Raw genomic sequence first — 18,591 nt, forward strand, 5'->3', positions numbered from 1 at the left:
TGCCAGGCAGGAGTGCCAGAAATCCTTGGCTATCTCTGCCAGAAGTTTGGACCTCGTTCCATCTAGATGATTGATATATTTCACTGCTGAAATGTTGTCCATTTTCAAAAGAATACAGGAGTTCACTTTCCCTTTCGTAAACGCCTTGATCGCAAATGACCCTGCTAGTAATTCTAGACAGTTGATGTGAAGTTTGAGTTCTTCCGAGCTCCACTTCCCTCCTGTCTGAAGGTCTCCGCAACGGGCTCCCCAGCCTGCTCTGCTGGCGTCCGACTCTATGATCAGGTCTGGGCGATCGCCGAAAATGGCTCTTCCGTTCCATGCTTCCATATTTGCTAGCCACCACTCCAGCTCTGTTCTGGCCTCTTGGTCGATGTGGACCAGCTGATGATATTGCAGACCCTGCTGAAGGTGTCTTATCTTTAGTCTCTGAAGGGCTCGATAGTACAGGGGCCCTGGAAATATTGCTTGTATGGAGGCTGCTAGGAGGCCTACCACTCGAGCTATTGCGCGTAGTGATATAACTGGTCTGCTGAAACATGTCTTTATCTCTCTTTTTATGTCTCAAATTTTTCTGTTCGGAAGCTCTAGTGTTGCTGATCTGGTGTCTATCACGAAACCTAGAAATTCTATTCTCTTGGCTGGTCTCATTTCTGATTTTTCTCGGTTCACTAAAAATCCCAGCGACGTCAGGAGATTCACTACCCTGATAGTGGAGCGTCTCCCTGCAGCTGGCCATCAGTAGGATATCGTCCAGGTATATAATCATACGAATCCCCTTCTCTCTGATCGCTGCCGCTACTGGTTTCATAATTTTTGTGAAGGCCCAAGGTGCTGATGCCATGCCAAACGGCATGGTAGCAAACTGCCATAATTGCTCGCCCCAGTAAAATGCTAGGAATGGGCGGAACTCTTTTCAAACTGGTATTGTCAAATAAGCGTCTTTGAGGTCTATCCTCACTAACCAATCGTCTTGTCGGAGTGTGTCTCTGAGGTGATGAGTACCTTCCATTTTGAAGTGGTTGTAAGTTACCCATCTGTTCATGTCCTTTAGGTTTATTACGGGTCTCACTTTGTCCTTTCGATGGACTAAGAGCATGTTTCTCACAAATTTGGGAGGTGTCACGCAAGGCTCTATCGCTTGCTTCTCCGCTAACTGCAGCAGTTCTGTGTGCAGAAGATCTATCTCTTTTCGTGTTTTCGCTTGAGGGAGTGGTGCCTGACCCTGGTAGGGAGTCTCTATAAAATCTATAAGCATGCCTTTTGTTGTCTGTAACACCCATGCATCGCCAGAAAGCGCTTTCCAGTTCTCCCAGAATATTGCTGTTCTCCCCCCAACTGGTGGATAATTTGAGACTCTCACCTGCGGGAGAATTGTGTCCTCTCCCTTGTCCTCTGCTACGTCTTCCTCTCGGGAAGCGACCCCTTGGAGGGAAGAAGGCGTCTGGCTGTCTGTTTTCCCAGTAATTACTCCTGTTTCCTTGAGGCCTCCTGAATGTTTGGTAGCGACCGGCGGCTCGGCCTCTAGACCGACCGGTCCCTCCAAAAATTCGTGTCGGGAAAATCTTTTTCATGGATGCTTGGGCCTTTTCTAGGGATGTGTATGTTCCGACAAACCTCCCCATTTCTTTTCCGAAGGTTTCTCCGAATAGAAGGCCTTGTGCGGCTTCGCCCGCTTCATAGGATGACAGGTCTCCTAACTTCTGATCAATTTTTAGTAGGAGCCCTTTCCTGCGTTCAGAAGAAATTGCGCAGTTCGCATTGCCTAGCAGACATACTGCTCTCTGGGCCCAGTTTGCCCGAACTCCTGGGTCCACTTCTTCCCCCGTGTCCTTCGCACGTTCTGCTAGATCCATGATCTTCGCTAATGGTCCCGCTATGTCAAGAAGCTTCTCCTGACAGCTTTTCCAAGAGCGGTCAATGCCCTTTCTTGGATCTTTATTCGCCTTTGATACAAATGACAGCATTTTCGGATCAAGCTCCGGCGCCTCTGCTACCTTCCCCGGTAATTCTGGTTTCGGGCACTCTGCCCTCATCCTCTGCCTCACTTCTTTTTCTAAGGGCTTTCGCAATCTCTGCGTCATGTATTTCGCCAATCTTGGCAACGGTACCCATTCTGATGATCTTGGGTTTCTGATATCCTCGGGATTAAAGATATTGGAGGTCTCTTCCTCCTCTAAATTGTTGAGCTTTCTGAACCTCTTCCTTGGCGGAGGTTGGCTGCTATCGTCCCTTTCGTTGTCCGCCTCTTCTTGCGAGGAGGTAGGGGATTCTGGGATTTCCTCTTCGGGAAAAACTCCCTCTATATTGCCCATATTATCATCCCCTGGGTAGGGGGTCTCGAGGCTCGGCACCTGTGTTTTCTTTATGAACGCTTCTCTTAGCTTACTAAAAGCGTCTCCAGCCTCCGGGGCCTCAGTATTCACCCCCTCAGTTTGGCCCGGGGGTCAGAAGAGTCCTTGCTCTTCCGGGCCTTGATACACCCCTTGGTGGACGTGCTGTCTCCGGTGCATTTACCTTGAGTACTCAGGTATAATTCTATGGTATGTAGCCTGTCTTGCAGGGGTCTCACACCCTGCGCTACTGCCTCTGTGAGCGAGTCTCCCACCACTTCTTTAAAGCTGTAGGCTAAATCCTCTGGGTAGGTAGCCTCTTGCTCCTCATCACTCCACTCAGTTAGACATTATTGTGCTGTTCAGGTGCCTTCTCAATACCTTTCCAGGTGTAAGTGCACGTCCACTGCTCCACTCTGAGGCTGCACCTGTTTGCCCTTTTTTCCTGCAGTGCAGGGTACTTCAGATATGGGCTTTCTGATTTATCAGTGAAAGAATGTGCTTTCCAGCTATCTTGCCGTGTAATTAGTCTTTTCCTGAGCTTATTAGTGCTCCGAACACCAAACGCGGTGAAAAACCCTTTCAAATTCCGGATTTCACCGCTTCGTGTATATTGCTCCTCCTCCCCAAAGGTGGGGGCTCTCAGGAGCAGAGCGCTCTCGCTCTGATTGGCTCCCGTGCGCTTCCCTCTTCCAGGAGGAGGGAGTTCCCCTCTCCTAGAGCGCGAGCTTCCGGGTCCTCATGCTCAGCCCCCACGAGGGTGGGGGCTATCTCACTCCCTAGCGCGAGCGGGGAGACAAGATCTCCCGCTCGCGCCGCCTCCCCAAGGGTGGGGGCCGCTAGCCCTCGATCGCGCTGTGGAGCGCTGCGGGCTTACCTGAGGAGATCGGCAGGCCCCTACTGTGTCGGGTAACGCGACACGGGGCCGCCGAATCTCCTCAGCCAAATGTAAATTGCTATGCTTCGCGCTGCACTCACGTCTCACAAATACTCTTATGACAATGTCTGCCTTATAAAAATGTTAACACACGATCTACATGTATATTAAATAAACACATTCGCGGAGCTCTACGATAACGTGTTACTTATCTGGAGAGCAGGAAAAGAAGAGGAAGAACACAGGAACAGGAAGGGCTAAGGCACAGAGATTAGAGACTAGAACTACAGGGAATGATGGGACTTGAAGTTTTTATTGGAAAAAGAAAAAAAAAAGTTTTAATATTTTCACGAAATATGATGTATTTGTTGAAACTGCTGGAGAGTGAATTAAAGATAAGAGAAAGCTTAATGCTCGCCTCCGTCTTGACATAGAATCTGAACAACCACAGTACTTGGGTACTGAAATATACGAATTTCCAACCAAGGTTTGTTAGTTTAATTGAAGATCCTTTTTTAACAACGTTGCACAACTAATAAAAATACTAATGGCCAAAGCCTGTAAAGGAAACCTTGGAGAGAGCAGAATTTAAACTAAAGGGGCACTCTAGGTTGGGTGACAAAGGTGCTCAGGCAAAGGTTTCAGCTGCAAAATGTCAGTGTTAATGAATATGTCTTTCAAAAGGTAGAGATGGCTGGCTTAAAAGTAACTAGTGTCCTTTAAGGAACATCCTGGTGACAGTGCAACTTCAAATACCTTTAGTTATTGTCTTTGATTGCTCAACAGCATCGAGACAGGCTTTGACCCACAAGGTTCACCACTGCTGTACAGCACTGCATTGCTGGGACCCTGCACCACCGCTCCCTGGCACAACCACCAGCACAAGCCAAAAAGCACCCAGACTCCGGGTTTAATGTTGAAAAGCCCGTCTCTGTAAAGCGCTCCGTTGCTTCTCAAAGTTAGTTCAGCACTCAATAAATACCGTAATAATAATCATAATAATCTTGGATATAAAGAGCTCTGACTTGTTTTTAAAAAATCCCAAATTCTGGGAGTCCAACAAAAAGCCACTGATAGAGGATTTGGTGTGCTGCTTCAGCATACTGGCATCTAATGAGAAAGCAATGCTCTCTAAAAGGACTCTGTAAAATCAATATGAGAGTATATGGTCAGCATTAATGGGACATTAATGGGTGATGCCGTGTGAACTCTAATTGTTTTCTTGAGTTCTTGAGTAATGTACATAACGTCCGCATGTCAAGATTAAAACACTGGAACTCGCAGTGCTCCTCTCTCATCCGCCCTCAAGATTGTGTTATCAGGCAATATTATTGTTCTGGATGTATTATAATATCAGACTGTTCTACTTGTTTTCTACTTTGATTTGGAAAAAACATTTCTGGTTGCAGCATCTAATCTTCAATAAAAGACTTCTTCACACCATTGTGAGTAGTCTCTGGATATTCAAATATTCTTTCTTCCAAGTCGTTATTCCAATTTTTCAGTTGAGCAGCTTCTGTTTTGAATAGATGCGTAGAATGTTGTAACTGCCCACAATGTCATCAACCTTTTACAGCATTGGTTTGGCTTCCTTCGTTATTCCACAGAACGTTCTAAACAATAAGACATCTCCCTTAAGTGTTAGTGTGTCGTATGTTCTTCGATGATCTGTTCCACTGCAGTTTCCACTGCAGCCTTTGGGGAATCAAATACTGTACAGCAAAGAACAGTCTCATGTTGAATGGGTCCAACATTACATTCCTAATCCTGCGCCAAAAATACCTTTACCCAGACCCATTGTCTCGAAAGAGCTGGTGAATTTGAGGGTCACATATTGCTGTCATGATTCACCCTAACAACAGCTTCATCTCATTTGTAGGCTTTTTTGTGCCTGTGACATTTTTCTTTTCGGCCGGACCCTGCCAAACGTTTAGAAGTGTCAACTGCAAACACACACACATAAACGCACACACACTCGGAGGCATTGTTAAGGTGGTGGGGAGGGGTGGGGGGTTTAGGGGCTATAGCCCTGGGTCGTTTGGTTGTAGCCTTGGATAGAAGCTCAGTGGCTACAACCAAAACCAAAAGGCTCGCTAGCCCTGAGTCCCGACATTAGCTTCTGATCCGGTCTGTGCATTTAGGTTTCACAACAAGTTTGTATTTTACATCATATTTTAAAGAAGGGGTCGTTGAAACTTATATTAAACGTTGTCTCTTGTGCGTCTGTTAACACCTTGTCCAAATTGCCATGATTAAATCTATGTGGTTGTAAATGCACTGCTTCTGCTTGTTTCGCAGAGGATACATGAAGCAAAACTGAGCCAGCAAGAGTATTACGAGAAAGAAATAAAGAACATGAGGATTAAATATGAAGAGGAAGCGGAACAGTTCAAAGAAGCTCAAGCGAGGGCGCTGGAAGAACTATCAAAGAAGCACCAGTTCGCTCTTGCAAATGCAGAGAGTACAGCGTCCAAGGAGAAGAAGATGCTGCAGAATGTAAGTTCTATTGGGTAGGGCTGTCACCTCGCGAGTGATGTTCTACCCGCTCCTGTTCAAAGTACATGGCCCTCTCTGGGTACCTCTTAACTCTCCCGAATGGGGTCCACTTAGTATCACAATTACACCAGTCAGGTACAGGTTCTACAAGGCAAATACAGAAAAGGCATATCAGTGTTGATAATCACTCTATTAAGAGCACTTGTCTGCTAGCACATAGTCCCATTTCTCTTTGCCATGCTCCATTGCCAGAACTTCTTGATCCTTGCCAGATGCTATGACTTCCCCTGGTACGGGCGGGCCGCATGGGTTTTACACTCACACTGTCGCACCCAGTACCATGCTGTCTGATAATCCAAAAACATGGTCCCCGCGAGTAGTTAACACCTTAGGTGGCTCACCCTTTCTGATAATGGCCAATTTAACAGGTATAATAGTCAGTTGTGCTATCCTGTCTCCCTAATGAATAAGCAGTGCTTGGTCTCCGCTGTTCATCAGAATAATCTTAATTTTTCCTTGGTAATCAGCATCTATTACTCCCCCTAGTACTTGGATACCCTTTAATGCTAATCCAGATCTGGGGGCAATCAATCCTGTGTGCTCTGGTGGAAACTGTACTCCAATCCCAGTTTCAATCACTATCATACCTCTGGGTTCTAAACTGATTTCTTTGTGAGAATGCAAGTCTACACCTGCAGATTCTGGGGTCACGCGGTATTGAGCTGAAGAACTTGGTGTTATCTCCCAGTACAATAAAGTCTCTACAACTGAATTAGGTTGAATCTGCAATGCAGGTGCCAACATTCACATTAAGGGTGTTTTATTTTCAGTCAATGGTATATTATTCAAAATGTGCACAGCATCAAACACACGATCACACCAGCCTACGAGGCTGCTTATTGCCCGATTTACGCAATTGTTCTTTCAACAAACCATTCATGAGTTCAATCAAACCCGCCGCTTGGGAGTGATATGGTATATGTTAAAGCCACTCAATGTTCCTTTCTTGACAGTATTCCTGAAGCAATTTACCTTTGAAGTGCAAGCCGGTATCATTCTGAATTTGCAAGGGCACACCGTAATAAAACGTAATTTGATCTAACACTTTAATAGTGTTCATTTGTGTGGCTCTCTTGCATGGCAGCACCAACAAATATCCAGAATATCTGTCCACAATCGTATATTCATACTGACCACCTTTACTGATTGGGAGGGGCCCGATATAATCAATCTGCCAGATTTGACCCAGCAACTTACCTCTTCGTAACGTGCCCCGGACAATGTGAGGGATGGGCCTATGCTGCTGATGTTGACACACCGTACATTGTAAAATTATCATTTTCGCTACTTCTAAATGGATATTAACCCCCAGAGTTTGTGGTTTGCCCAAACCCTCAAAATCTCACTCCTGAGCCTCTGTGTCCACAGAGGAAATCTTGGTGTATTCATCTGCAACAGAATTGAACCCGCGTTCCAATGAATCAGTAGTACAATGCGCATGGTACACTGTTACCTCACTTGTGATAGCATTTCCCAGATATCTTGCCACAGCTCCTTTCCCCACAATTCTTTTAAATTAATGTTCGACCTATTATTTTGCCATATCGGCAGCCACATAGCTACCCATTAGCCACTGGCCATGAATCTGTGTACAGATGACATTGACCAGGTATTTCTTGTTTCAAAGCTTAATATACTACATAATGTTCTGCAAATTGGCTGCTCTTTCCTTTACCTGACATTGTTAGGATCTTTTTTGTCTTGGGATTATATGACACAGCTTTCCAGTAAAACTCTGTTCATATATAGCGAGCAGAGCAATCAGTGAGCCAGGCATGTTCGGTCTGTTCCACTGTCATATCCCCATAAGGTATTCCCCATTTTACTGGAGACTCATGCACTTCTGTCACTTCCTGCGGTATATAGTCTACAGGTGGTACACTAGCCTCCTGCTCATGTAGTTTTGCAACCCCGCCCTTTCCTGATTTTGCTCTATCCTGGATATACCATTTCCACTTAATTATACTGGCTTCTTGGCATGTCCTATCCTGTGTGTTTTAGGAGAACTTAAAACCCCCTGCATTATCGAGTTTTCGGACATGATCAGTACATCATGACCCACTGTCATTTTTCAGTATCAACAAGAGCTCAATAACATGCTAGCAATTGCTTCTCAAATGGAGTGTATCTTTCACCAGCCTCAGGTAATGTGTGACTCCAAAATCCGAAGGGAACCTGCTTTCTGTCTTGCTTTTGCCACAAGCTCCAGTTAGTGTAATTTTCTTGTACAAACACATTTAATTCCACTTCTCCTGACTTCAAAGCCCACAAATCAAGCACATGCAGCACAGTGTCTTTTGCCAAATCAAACGCTCTCTGTTGTTCCTCTACCCATTCAAACTCATACCTCTTTTGCATCACTTTGTAGCTTGGAGCCAATATTTGCCCTAAATGTGGCATATGCTATCTCCAAAACGAAAAACAGCCTTATGAACTGTGGCGCTTGTTTCTTGTTCACGGGTGGGGTAAACTTGTATCTTTTGCTGAGCTTTCGGCACCATCTCTCGATGCCCGTTATACCACTGAATTCCCAGAAATACCAGAGTCTCAGCTGGCCCTTGAGTTGTGTTAGGGTTCATCTGCCACCCTTCCTTCTTCAGCCCGTCAATGATAACTTCCAATTGATCTCACAAACTTTGTTCGTCTTTGCCCTGAATCAAAATATAATCGATGTAATGCAAGATTTGTATGTCAAGTTTACACAGTATCTTGTCCGAATATTCTGCCACCAGCCGGTGCAAATTGTTGGGCTATGCAATAACCCCATAGGCAAACTTGAGAAGGTATACTGCCGCCCATTCCAAGAAAATGAAAACTTCCTGGCACTACTCAGCAATTGGCACAGAGAGAAAGCATTTGCTAGCTCTAACAGCATACCAGGTTCACTCAAACCTTTGTATGTTCTCAATCAAGGTGACAGTATCTGGGACTGCAGGGACTAAAAGGGGACTGTATTTGTTCAATTCTCTGTAATCCACAGTCATTCTCCAACTCCTATCCCACTATTTTACGGGCCACACCGGGTTATTCCAAGCAGTAGTAATTGGACGTAATACTCCTGCGTCTACATATTCCTTAATAGTGTCGGAAATTTCCTTATGGCTCCCGGGAATGCAGTATTGCTTCAAAGACACACGCTTCATTGCCAAAGGCACGTGCACCGGATGGATTTTCAATGTGCCTACAATAATTGGTGTGCAAGTTAATGTATTCACTCCAAACTGATACGTTTTACCTCCCAGTCCTTGAGTCAACCATTCCAGAATGTCAAAACCAATTATATACTCGGGGATCGGGACAATCAACACTTGATATTTCAGCTTTGGAAAATGACTGATCTTCATTTCTGCTCCTGTCTATACCACTGGTGTTTCCTTACCTTCCAGTCCAGTAATGGTAAAGTGTCGACCTTTAAACCTGGAAGGATTTCCATGAATCATTGAGGCCTCCACCCTGGCATCTATCAAAGCTCGATCTCTTTGTGCGTTTACACATTCGAAAAGATCTTAACATTAACATGAGGTTGTCAACTTTTATATGAGCTGAAGCTGCCATAATCCTAGTCAAATTTAGAGGGGGTGTACTCAGACTCTAACATTGCACTCAGTGTTTTTCTGAAATCGGCATACGTTGGCTAGTGCCGCAAAGGGACTCCCATTGACCCTCCTTCCGGTTCCTCCTCAGGAGGAGCCGAAGGTGAAGTGTCCCTTTTGAGCTTGGTCACCACCTGCCTCTTCACTTGTTTATAGCGCTCCTTCCCAGCCAGTCCCCTCTTCTTGTACAACTCACACATTTGACTGATTTCAATACTGTCAATTTCCTCCCATGGTACACCATCTTTCATCAGTGCCAAAACGTGTCCTTTCTTGACACCGGCACTCTCTGCTATCTTGAATTTTATTCAGGGTTATGAAGCGGGCGTAATGCACCGAACAAGCGTCAAATACTTAGAGAATTTAGAGTTTCCATGGTTAACTCAATCTGACCATGAAACCCTAGAGAATCCCATCCCTAAGCAGGATATACAGTGGGCGATTTCGGGTCCGCCTATGGGCAAATCTCCAGGCCGAATGTTCATTCCGTTCTTGCACGACATGTATACAGAAGCTATGGAAACGGACCAACTAACACCCTCCTTAAAAGAAGCAGTAATAATACTGCTGCTCAAACCGGGTAAAGCGGAAACAAAGTGCAGGTCATATAAACCGCAAGTCATTAATCAACACAGACGTGAAAATCGTTAGCAACATATTGCCAGTGAGAATCGCAAGGGTGGCACCATATTTAGTAGTTTCATTGCAGGCAGTGGTTTCATTGCAGGCAGGAACACAGCCCTTAGTCTAGGTAGGCTGTTCCTGTTGCTGTATCAGGTGAGGAACACTGCAGGGAGCTTTGCCCAGGCAAATCTTGACGTACGTGAGCTGGGAATTCAAGCAGATTGCCCAACAAAGATATGGGTTTGGGCCAGAGAACAGCCGGTGCATATCGATATTATATAGAGACCCAGTGGCCAGAGTTTGGACCAATGACATTACCTCAGAGAGGTTCGCTATATGCAGAGAGATGAGGCAAAGCTGTTCTTTATCACTATTACTGTTTGCACTGGTGAGCGAGCCCTTGGCAGTTAACCTAAGGGAGAAATTTGCTGGCCGACTCATTACTGTGGCTGGGATGCAACAAATAATCTCATTGTATGCTGATGATACTTTATTATACATGAAGGAGCCTGAGCATACAATGCCCCTGATACTGCTGAGATCTAGCTTTTCGGGCAAGTGTCCGGTCTGCAAATTAATTGGTCTATATCCTTTGCCAGGAACTCAAACCGAGGGGCTAGCAGACCTGCTGTTAGTCTCTGTGGATCCCTTCAAATACATGGGGATTATAGTAGACCTACACTTTGAGGTGGTATACAGGGAAAACTTGGAACATATGTTGCTCAAACTCAACAACCTTGTTGATGTGTGGATGAAGTTAACCTTGTCATTGATGGGGAGAATAGTGTCTGCTAAGATGGTCATATTACTGAGGCTATTACACTTTCTGCATGTCATGCCAATAGTCATACCACCAGTATTTCTTTTTAAACTAGATGCTACCCTGCTTAAACTGTGCCCATGTATTGCATTATCTACATTGAAACTACCTATTGAAAAGGGCAGACTTGGGGCCCCAGACTCTAAATTGTATTACTACTCAGCGCAGCTGCAACATGTGGTAACAAGGTGGGACAAAGAATCACTTGATCTACCCCACAGAATGATACAAAACCTGAGCAGCGGACTAGGGCTGCGGAATATACTGTCAGCGGACTCAGCTGAAGCTAAGGCGCTGCCAGCGCCGGTGCACGTGATTAACAATATATGGTCAGGACTAGAGGCACGCAAATAAAATGGATGCGTAACGGCATATGAGATCCCATTATGGAGTAATATTTGGGTTCTTTGTCATTTCATCGACAGTGTTTTTTTCAGTGTTTTTTTAATTAATATTTTTCAACAAAAAAACTCATTGAAATAGCTTTTTTTATTTGGGGGGGTTCCCTCGTGAGCCCCCATTCCCTATTGTTTTTCTCTATTCCTGACCCCCGACCCCTTATATACACTTCCCCCTTTGCACCCCTATATTTTTTATGAGTTTTTTCATTGAACATTTTTCATAAAAAATCCCATTGAAAAAAAGACTGCTGATGAAAGGACTTGAAGGCCCTGCCAGCGATACTCAAGGAAAAGTGTGGGCGTTGAAAGGTTGTAGAACCATAGGAGACTTATATGAAGGAGGAACCGCTATGGCATTTGTGGACTTTTTGCAAGAAATTGAATATCCTTAGGAATCAATTATCATAATCTGCAACCATGTCTGCTATCCGCAGGGGTTGGCTGGGCTTCCCTAATATACCACAGACCATGGCGCTGTCACAGCAATCAAATCTCTGGTGGGTGGTGGGAAAAAGATCTCAACTGTGTACATGGTTCTCGGGGCGAATCAGACTCTGGGTGTAGTTAAGACAAGAGAAAAGTGGGAGGGATCTTGATATGATTACTGATGATGCCAAGTGAAAGACGATCTGTAGGCATATTAAAGATGTTTCAATGAATGCTAGGCTAAATCTTTATCCAATACAAATATGTGCATAGGCTGTAACTAACCCCGAAATGAATACATACATTCTCCTCAGGCTGCCCTATACATGGTAAAGATTGCGCCGCAACTTCAACCCTTGTGGAAATCGATAGTGACGCATCTTGCAGAAATAACAGAATGGATCTAGCACTAGATCCGGAGGTCTGTCTGGAAGGGTTACCAGAAAGTTTATAGCCTTCAGATTCAAACTGATTAAGGGCCAAATTGTGATGCAGTGGAAAAGTGCTGCTCCTCTGGCATTTAGCAAATGGCAAGAGGCACACACAAAGCACTTATTACCTCACTTCCAACACAAATATTGCCCACCAGTGTTCAAGCACAAGTTCTTTGGTACCTGGAACTTTTCATCACAAGGTACCCTGCTCACAGCACCAAAATGTTTTGCTTTCACAAAGTGCACAGATATATTACACAGAACTCTTAGCTGTTTTCCACCCCAGTGCACTGAATGAAAACCTTGGACACTGGAGAGCAATTATTCACACAGACACCCAACTGCACTGCTAAATGGCTCTTTACAGCCTCTTTATTCATACCATCCACAAAAACAATACATTAATGGATATATGCAACACAAATACTAAATGAATAAGTTAATTCTACACATGCAAAGAATAAAAGAAGTCTAAATAAAATACATCACCATTGACACAGCAGCAAGAAACATCCTCATCTCATCAGAAGTCACTGAAAAGCCCCCAAACATTTGAAGAGAGAGATCTCTGCATCAGCAGGCCCGGAGCTATGCAACCATCCTCCAATTGAAGCTTTCTACCTGACCGCCTCGACACCCGTTGTTTTAAGCCCTCTGCAATTGCATGGTGGCACTTTATAGACCCTTCTGGCTGGCCAAGTTTCTACCCGTTGGCAGCTCTCATGGACCCCCGGCCGGAGCGACCCGTGGTAACCTTCAAGGAGCAGAACTCTGCCCTCTCTCAAGGGAATATGAAAACAACTCCATAACTCATACTCGGTTTTGACAATGTCCATGGTAAAGTTATCATGCAGGCGCCGGCTTATTCTAGCCTGTTTGCGCACCTTTTTTCCAAAAGTGTCCTTGAATGAGCAATGCAGACTAACATAATCAATGAATAACGTTGAAAACATGTTTACCAGTGGAATAATACGAGCAGCGTTCAAAACATGTTTATCCTTTTAACAAAGGTGTTCCTATTAAATACATAGCATAAGCACTGAATATAGATGACCCTAGTTTTTTTTTTTTTTTAAATGATGTCCCTGATACTATTAGACCAACTGGGAAGCGTAATCATATGGGGAAGGGAATTTAATGGTTTCCATAACACGCACTTGGACAGCTCCAGGAGCACTGTTCGACCCCTTAGCTCAGCAGCAAGAACACTGATACAAGGGCTTGAGAAGTTTCAGCTGAGAGATATATGGAGGGACCACCATTAAAGTATAGTGGGATACTCATATTGGTCACAGATGCATAACACGTTTTCACGTCAACACTGTGTGTATGAGATGCTTTTCGACATAATGTGGATACATGAGGTTCATAAGCTGTTAATACGCAAATATGGTATAGCAGGAAGAGTTTTTGGACCGGTCGCTCTTGGATCACTCTCGGCTGAGGGTTAAGATACAGTTGGGGAGGCAAGTCACTCAGCCACCTTTGACAAATCGAGGAAATGTGTCCCTTCTCCACAAGGAGGAGCCCCTTCCTGTGAGGCTATGCAGGTGAGCCCACTCCGCAATACCCTCCCTAGGAGTAGAAGCAAGTGGGACCTCACCAGGAGAGACTCCCCCTTAGGAGACAGGGACTTCCATTCCCCTGAGAAACTCCCTCAGGCTGGTCATACCATGACCTACATGGGATGTGTTAAAACACAAGAAAATATGAATCACCATAACTGGAACAAAGAAACCTAAGGGATACCATTATCTTTGGAGAAACTGTCATATACATTTAAATCAGGACATCCACTTTACTGGGACGAGTATGCTAAAGGACGTGATTCCAAAGATTGAGGAGAGAAAAGCAGGAGACAACCCGAGTGTATCATAGTTGCAGGATGTGGGTGGCCCCAAGCTGCACTACACCGTACAATAGAGGAAAGCAAGACACCCGCAAACTCGATTGTAGCTGCATTCCGGGACACCAAAGTCACGGCAATCCCGGGATGCGAGAAACCAACAGGGTGGGAATCGAAGCCCAAGCAGAGGTGGTGGTGAGACCACAGACCCAGATCTGTGATGGACTGTTGGTCCGAAGAATGTTGCTGAAACCGCCAACAAGCCAGAATGTGTGTCTGTGAGTGCAATCAAGTGCAGCTGTGCCTCGAGAAGGAGCAAGAGAGCTACAACGCGAACGCTGGAGAGGAGATGGTGTCCGCGATACCCAGCAGGAAGGAGAGACCCTGGGACCAAAACCCTCCAACAACATTCCCCGCTGTGAAAGAAGGCAGCCAGGCAAATTGGAGGTGTGTGGAGGCTCCAGAGAATCAATATGTCATACAGCCAACTTGTCATAGTAGAAGATGTGAACAAAAGTTAACTTTCAAACAAAATGCATATCAACATTGTGCATCAAGAGAAAATCTTAATAATACACAACTAACTTGTCACATGAGAAGATATGAAAAAGATTTAACTTTGAAAGCAAATGGAGACAAAAAATGTAAACCAAGGGAAAATCATTATAAAAAACAGTTAACTCGTCACAATAGAAGATATCAAATAGAGTTAACTTCTCAAACTAATAGTGAAGAATATTTTAAAATGAGAGAGAACATTAATTAGAAACTGGATCAAAATATCCTGGGAAAGGAAGAAAACAAAGCACTATCCTGCACTTGAACAGAATAACATCAAAGAGTGAAAGGCAAGGCTCAGAGCCTACAGACATACACTGGCTACAAACCTGAATGACCCAGGAAAACTAAATTCTTTCAAAAGGGCACAAGCAGGTCTTTGGTCGAAAGCATAAAGCAACTAAGAGGGAGTCGAAATGGATTCTAGTGAAGAAAGAAAGTGCACCATCCCACTTGGGGAATTAAAGAGATTAATACAAGAAGTCACAAGCAACTATTTACAAATTGTATATTAAAGACTGGTACTAGCAGTACCCTCGGGAGAAAACAGTCAGCTGCAACATGTGGTAACAAGGTGGGACAAAGAATCACTTGATCTACCCGATAAAATGGAACGAAACAAGAGCAGCAGACTTGGGCTGCAGAATATACGGTCAGCAGACTCCGCTGAAGCTAAGGCGCTGCCAACGCTGCTGCGCGGGATGAACAGTATATGGTCAGGACTAGAGCCACGCAAATAAAATGGATTCGTAATGGCATACGAGATCCCATTATGGGGTAATATTTAGTTTCTATGTCATTTTATCACCCGCTTATAATTGTCGATCGTTTTTTGAATGAACGTTTTTCTATAGGAAAAGAACTCATCGAAATTGCTTTTTTTTATTTTGGGGTTTTCCGCTTCAGCCCTTGTGGCAATCCATAGTGACGCATCTTGCAGAAATAACAGGATGGACCTAGCACCTGGAGGGATGTCTGGAAGGGTGGCTAGAAAGTGTATAGCCTTGGGATTCATGCTGATTAAGGGCCGAATTGTGATGCAGGGGGAAGTGCTGCTCCTTAGCAAAGGGGTAGAGGATCTGATGAAGTGGTCCACGGCTGAAAGGGGCTTACATGTACAGAGCGGTAAAAGAAAGGCTACACTCTGGGTGGGATGCGTTCTTGAGACTGTCGCAGTACACGGCCGATGTGATGCCACCATGATCTGTGGAACTCCACGCGTGGCGTTTGGAATGATGTACATGTGCAGTTTGGGTAGCTGGTCTGCCATGATGCAACAGATAGGACATTGCTGAGAAGATGGGCAAGTCGCATCAGGAGATGTCGGGCGGGAGGGGGGGGGGGCAATATTTGGGATTTTTAAATGTGTGATCAAGCGACTGCACTGCTGTAACTATTGGATCTTTTAATGCCTCGCTCGGTTTGTGCTCTATTGGAATGACATGTTATGTCGCTGATTGTTCTGTAATGTATTTGATGTCCTGGTGATACAATTTGAATAAATAGATACAAAAAAAGAGGGCAGCAAAGGAATCTTGGTTTCAATAAGGATGGAAATGACTCTGTTTACCAGTTTGCGCGTGATGTACAGCCGATCGTCTGTCTGTTCTCCTTGGTCTTCCACCTGAATTGCATTTGTATAACTGCAGAATCGCCGCCAGGCCTATTTGATGTGTCTCAATTTGTTAATTGTATCTACGCACTTACTTTGCCTCTATATGCTATTATCGTCTCGGAATTTCAAGGACTTTTTTCCCCTCGTTCCCACTCTCCTTGAGCGCTTTGACACACATCATATGTATAGGCGCTATATAAATAAACAATACAATACACTTTATATTTGCAGGTCTACTTTGGAGATGGTGCTTTTTTCAAGGGCTGCTGCTAATGTGTACCATTGTATATTTAGCGGTTTGTGGAGTGCTACATGTTCCCTTTCTGCCGCTTCACAGTGATTGTCAGCCTTGTACAAAGTGACCTAACCTCAATGTGTAATAATACATGACATATATCCCATGGCATCCCAAAGCACATCATAACATGTTAGTATTGCAAAACTGGCATCATGTCCCAAAAAGTTAGATTTGGGTCGTTGGAGCAAACCTCCCTTAAAACCGAAGAGTGCCTTTCGGTTCAAAAGTAAAATTGGGAAGGGAACAACGCTCAGAGGTGTAACAAGGGCAATGGGCGAGGACGTGAAAAGTCTAGGTGGAAAAAGGGGCACACCACAGCCCAATAAAAGCAAAAGTAAGGTGTACATTGAAGCACAATTGCATGTTAACATCTGCAGCAGATTCACCCCTTCTGGATTTGAGGTGTGCCCCCCTGCAATGTGATTGTTACATCAGTTTTGTTTTTACAATGCCTCTCGTCAGTAGCATCACTAGCGTGCTTCAATTTAGCAATTCACACGCAAACTGAGAGAAACATATAAAATCAACACACCAATTTCATTTGTGCTGTACTCATAAAAACGCTGATTGGTTACACACTTTCGTTACATATTTGGTTTTGTGTTCAAAAAAAGGTTAAATATAGTTTAGTGCAATCTCTGTTGTTCTGTGTATGAAAATGGCCCACACTTTGACATGCTGTGATTATGGGTTGTGCAGAGCACATAAGTAGATTTGGTCATTCGCATCAGATTAAGGAAGCAATTAGGCATGACGAGCGGCGCGCTGATGTGGAATTCTAGCTTGCCTCAGCTGAGTGCCTTCATCCACCCATTAAGTGGAATCGCCGCCATGAATGTACAGTGCCCACTTGTTACAAAGGAGAAGAAAATATGAATTGTAAACACTTCTGGATATGACCTAATACTGTGACTAACAGAGGCTTCGGGATTTAGTGTTATGTTAACATCTTAAATGGACAGCTAGAAAAATGAATAGGGAGCTAGATTTGTGTCTGTGGGCACAAAATTAGCCTATGTTAAAACTCTGTTCACGGCCCTATAATCCAGCTGGAAGGATCTTGCAAGATGAGCCATATGTACCAGGTAGCAATGAATTCACTTTCACCTCACCATACTTACCTTGAGGAAAACTGCCCTTTCCTTTGGCTGCAGTCCTTCAGGCTAAAGTAGAATGCTGTTTGTCTTCGCCTTGTAGCCGGAGGTGAAATCTGTAAGACGGCAGGCATGCAACTTTTATTTACAGTGAATTGTTAGGTACCAGCTAAACGTTTTTCTACTTACACATGTGCTAGATTGTGAAGAACTCATCAGAATTCTTCTTGCATGTCCAGACTGAGGCTGCCATTTTGATCCGAGTGGATCAGTGTGGAAAGTGTTGCAGTGTTTCGCCACAACACTCTCGATAAATCCAACTGACTCCTGCTGAAGAAACCATCTCCCCTTTTTCTTTAAGCTATCTGGGGTCTGCAACCTGCGGCTCTCCAGATATTTTGGACTATGAATCCCATGATCACACACCATTCACTGTGCTGCCTAAGGATGATGGGAGTTATAGTTTAAAACATCAGGTTGCAGACTCCTCCGAGGCTAGATGTTGGTGTGTGCCGGCAGCATTTTACGTCATGACAAGTCACATGGCAGCTGGCTCGTCACATTGAGATGCAATTAGAACTGTCTGCACCTGTGTATTTTAGAAAACAGGCGCAGAATACCACTACAAGGTCAAAGTTGTGAAGTTATCTTCGGGAGTGTGGGTAGCGTTTTTTCAGCTGATGGGCCCTCATCAAAAAAGGTGTTCAAATTGTCTGTACCCGTATCCTCTTAGCCTTTGGTATTTGGGTATGGATTTATTGCTAAGACAACTACCTATTGCGGCAAGTGGCATACGATCAACCAGGTCCAGTGACAGTGAAGGTGTGATTTCCCTCTCACCATGGCATACTTGGCTGCGGCTTTCTTGAAGAGAGGACTAACAATGCTGATAACCCCTTCAGTGGCACAGACACCTGGTACCACTCCTGCAGTTCAAGACTTTTGACGATGAAGGGAAGAGTCAACTTGATTTCTAGGAACATGTTTGGCATGTTAGAAGACCAAAGAATTTAGTTGTTCAGATTTAATTGCACTGTAATGCTGTACCTTTTGGATTTCATAGTTGTTGATTTGAAACCTAGCAGCACATTGCAATCACAGTCCAACACGCCTGTG

The 18,591-nt window shown here is 44.4% G+C and overlaps 1 protein-coding gene across 4 annotated transcripts in view; it reads left to right on the top strand.

Moving 5' to 3' along the window:
- FAM184A (family with sequence similarity 184 member A) overlaps nucleotides 1-18,591 on the top strand; it is an 833,199-nt gene that overhangs the window by 375,955 nt on the left and 438,653 nt on the right. For all 4 annotated transcript variants that reach the window (XM_069606609.1, XM_069606608.1, XM_069606610.1 and 1 more), the window contains exon 5: nucleotides 5,509-5,706. In XM_069606609.1, the coding sequence (XP_069462710.1) occupies nucleotides 5,509-5,706 (198 nt within the window). The remainder of the gene's footprint in view (nucleotides 1-5,508; nucleotides 5,707-18,591) is intronic.

This window comes from Ambystoma mexicanum, chromosome 4p (assembly GCF_040938575.1).
Source record: "Ambystoma mexicanum isolate Mex_15411 chromosome 4p, UKY_AmexF1_1, whole genome shotgun sequence".
NCBI lineage: Eukaryota > Metazoa > Chordata > Amphibia > Caudata > Ambystomatidae > Ambystoma > Ambystoma mexicanum.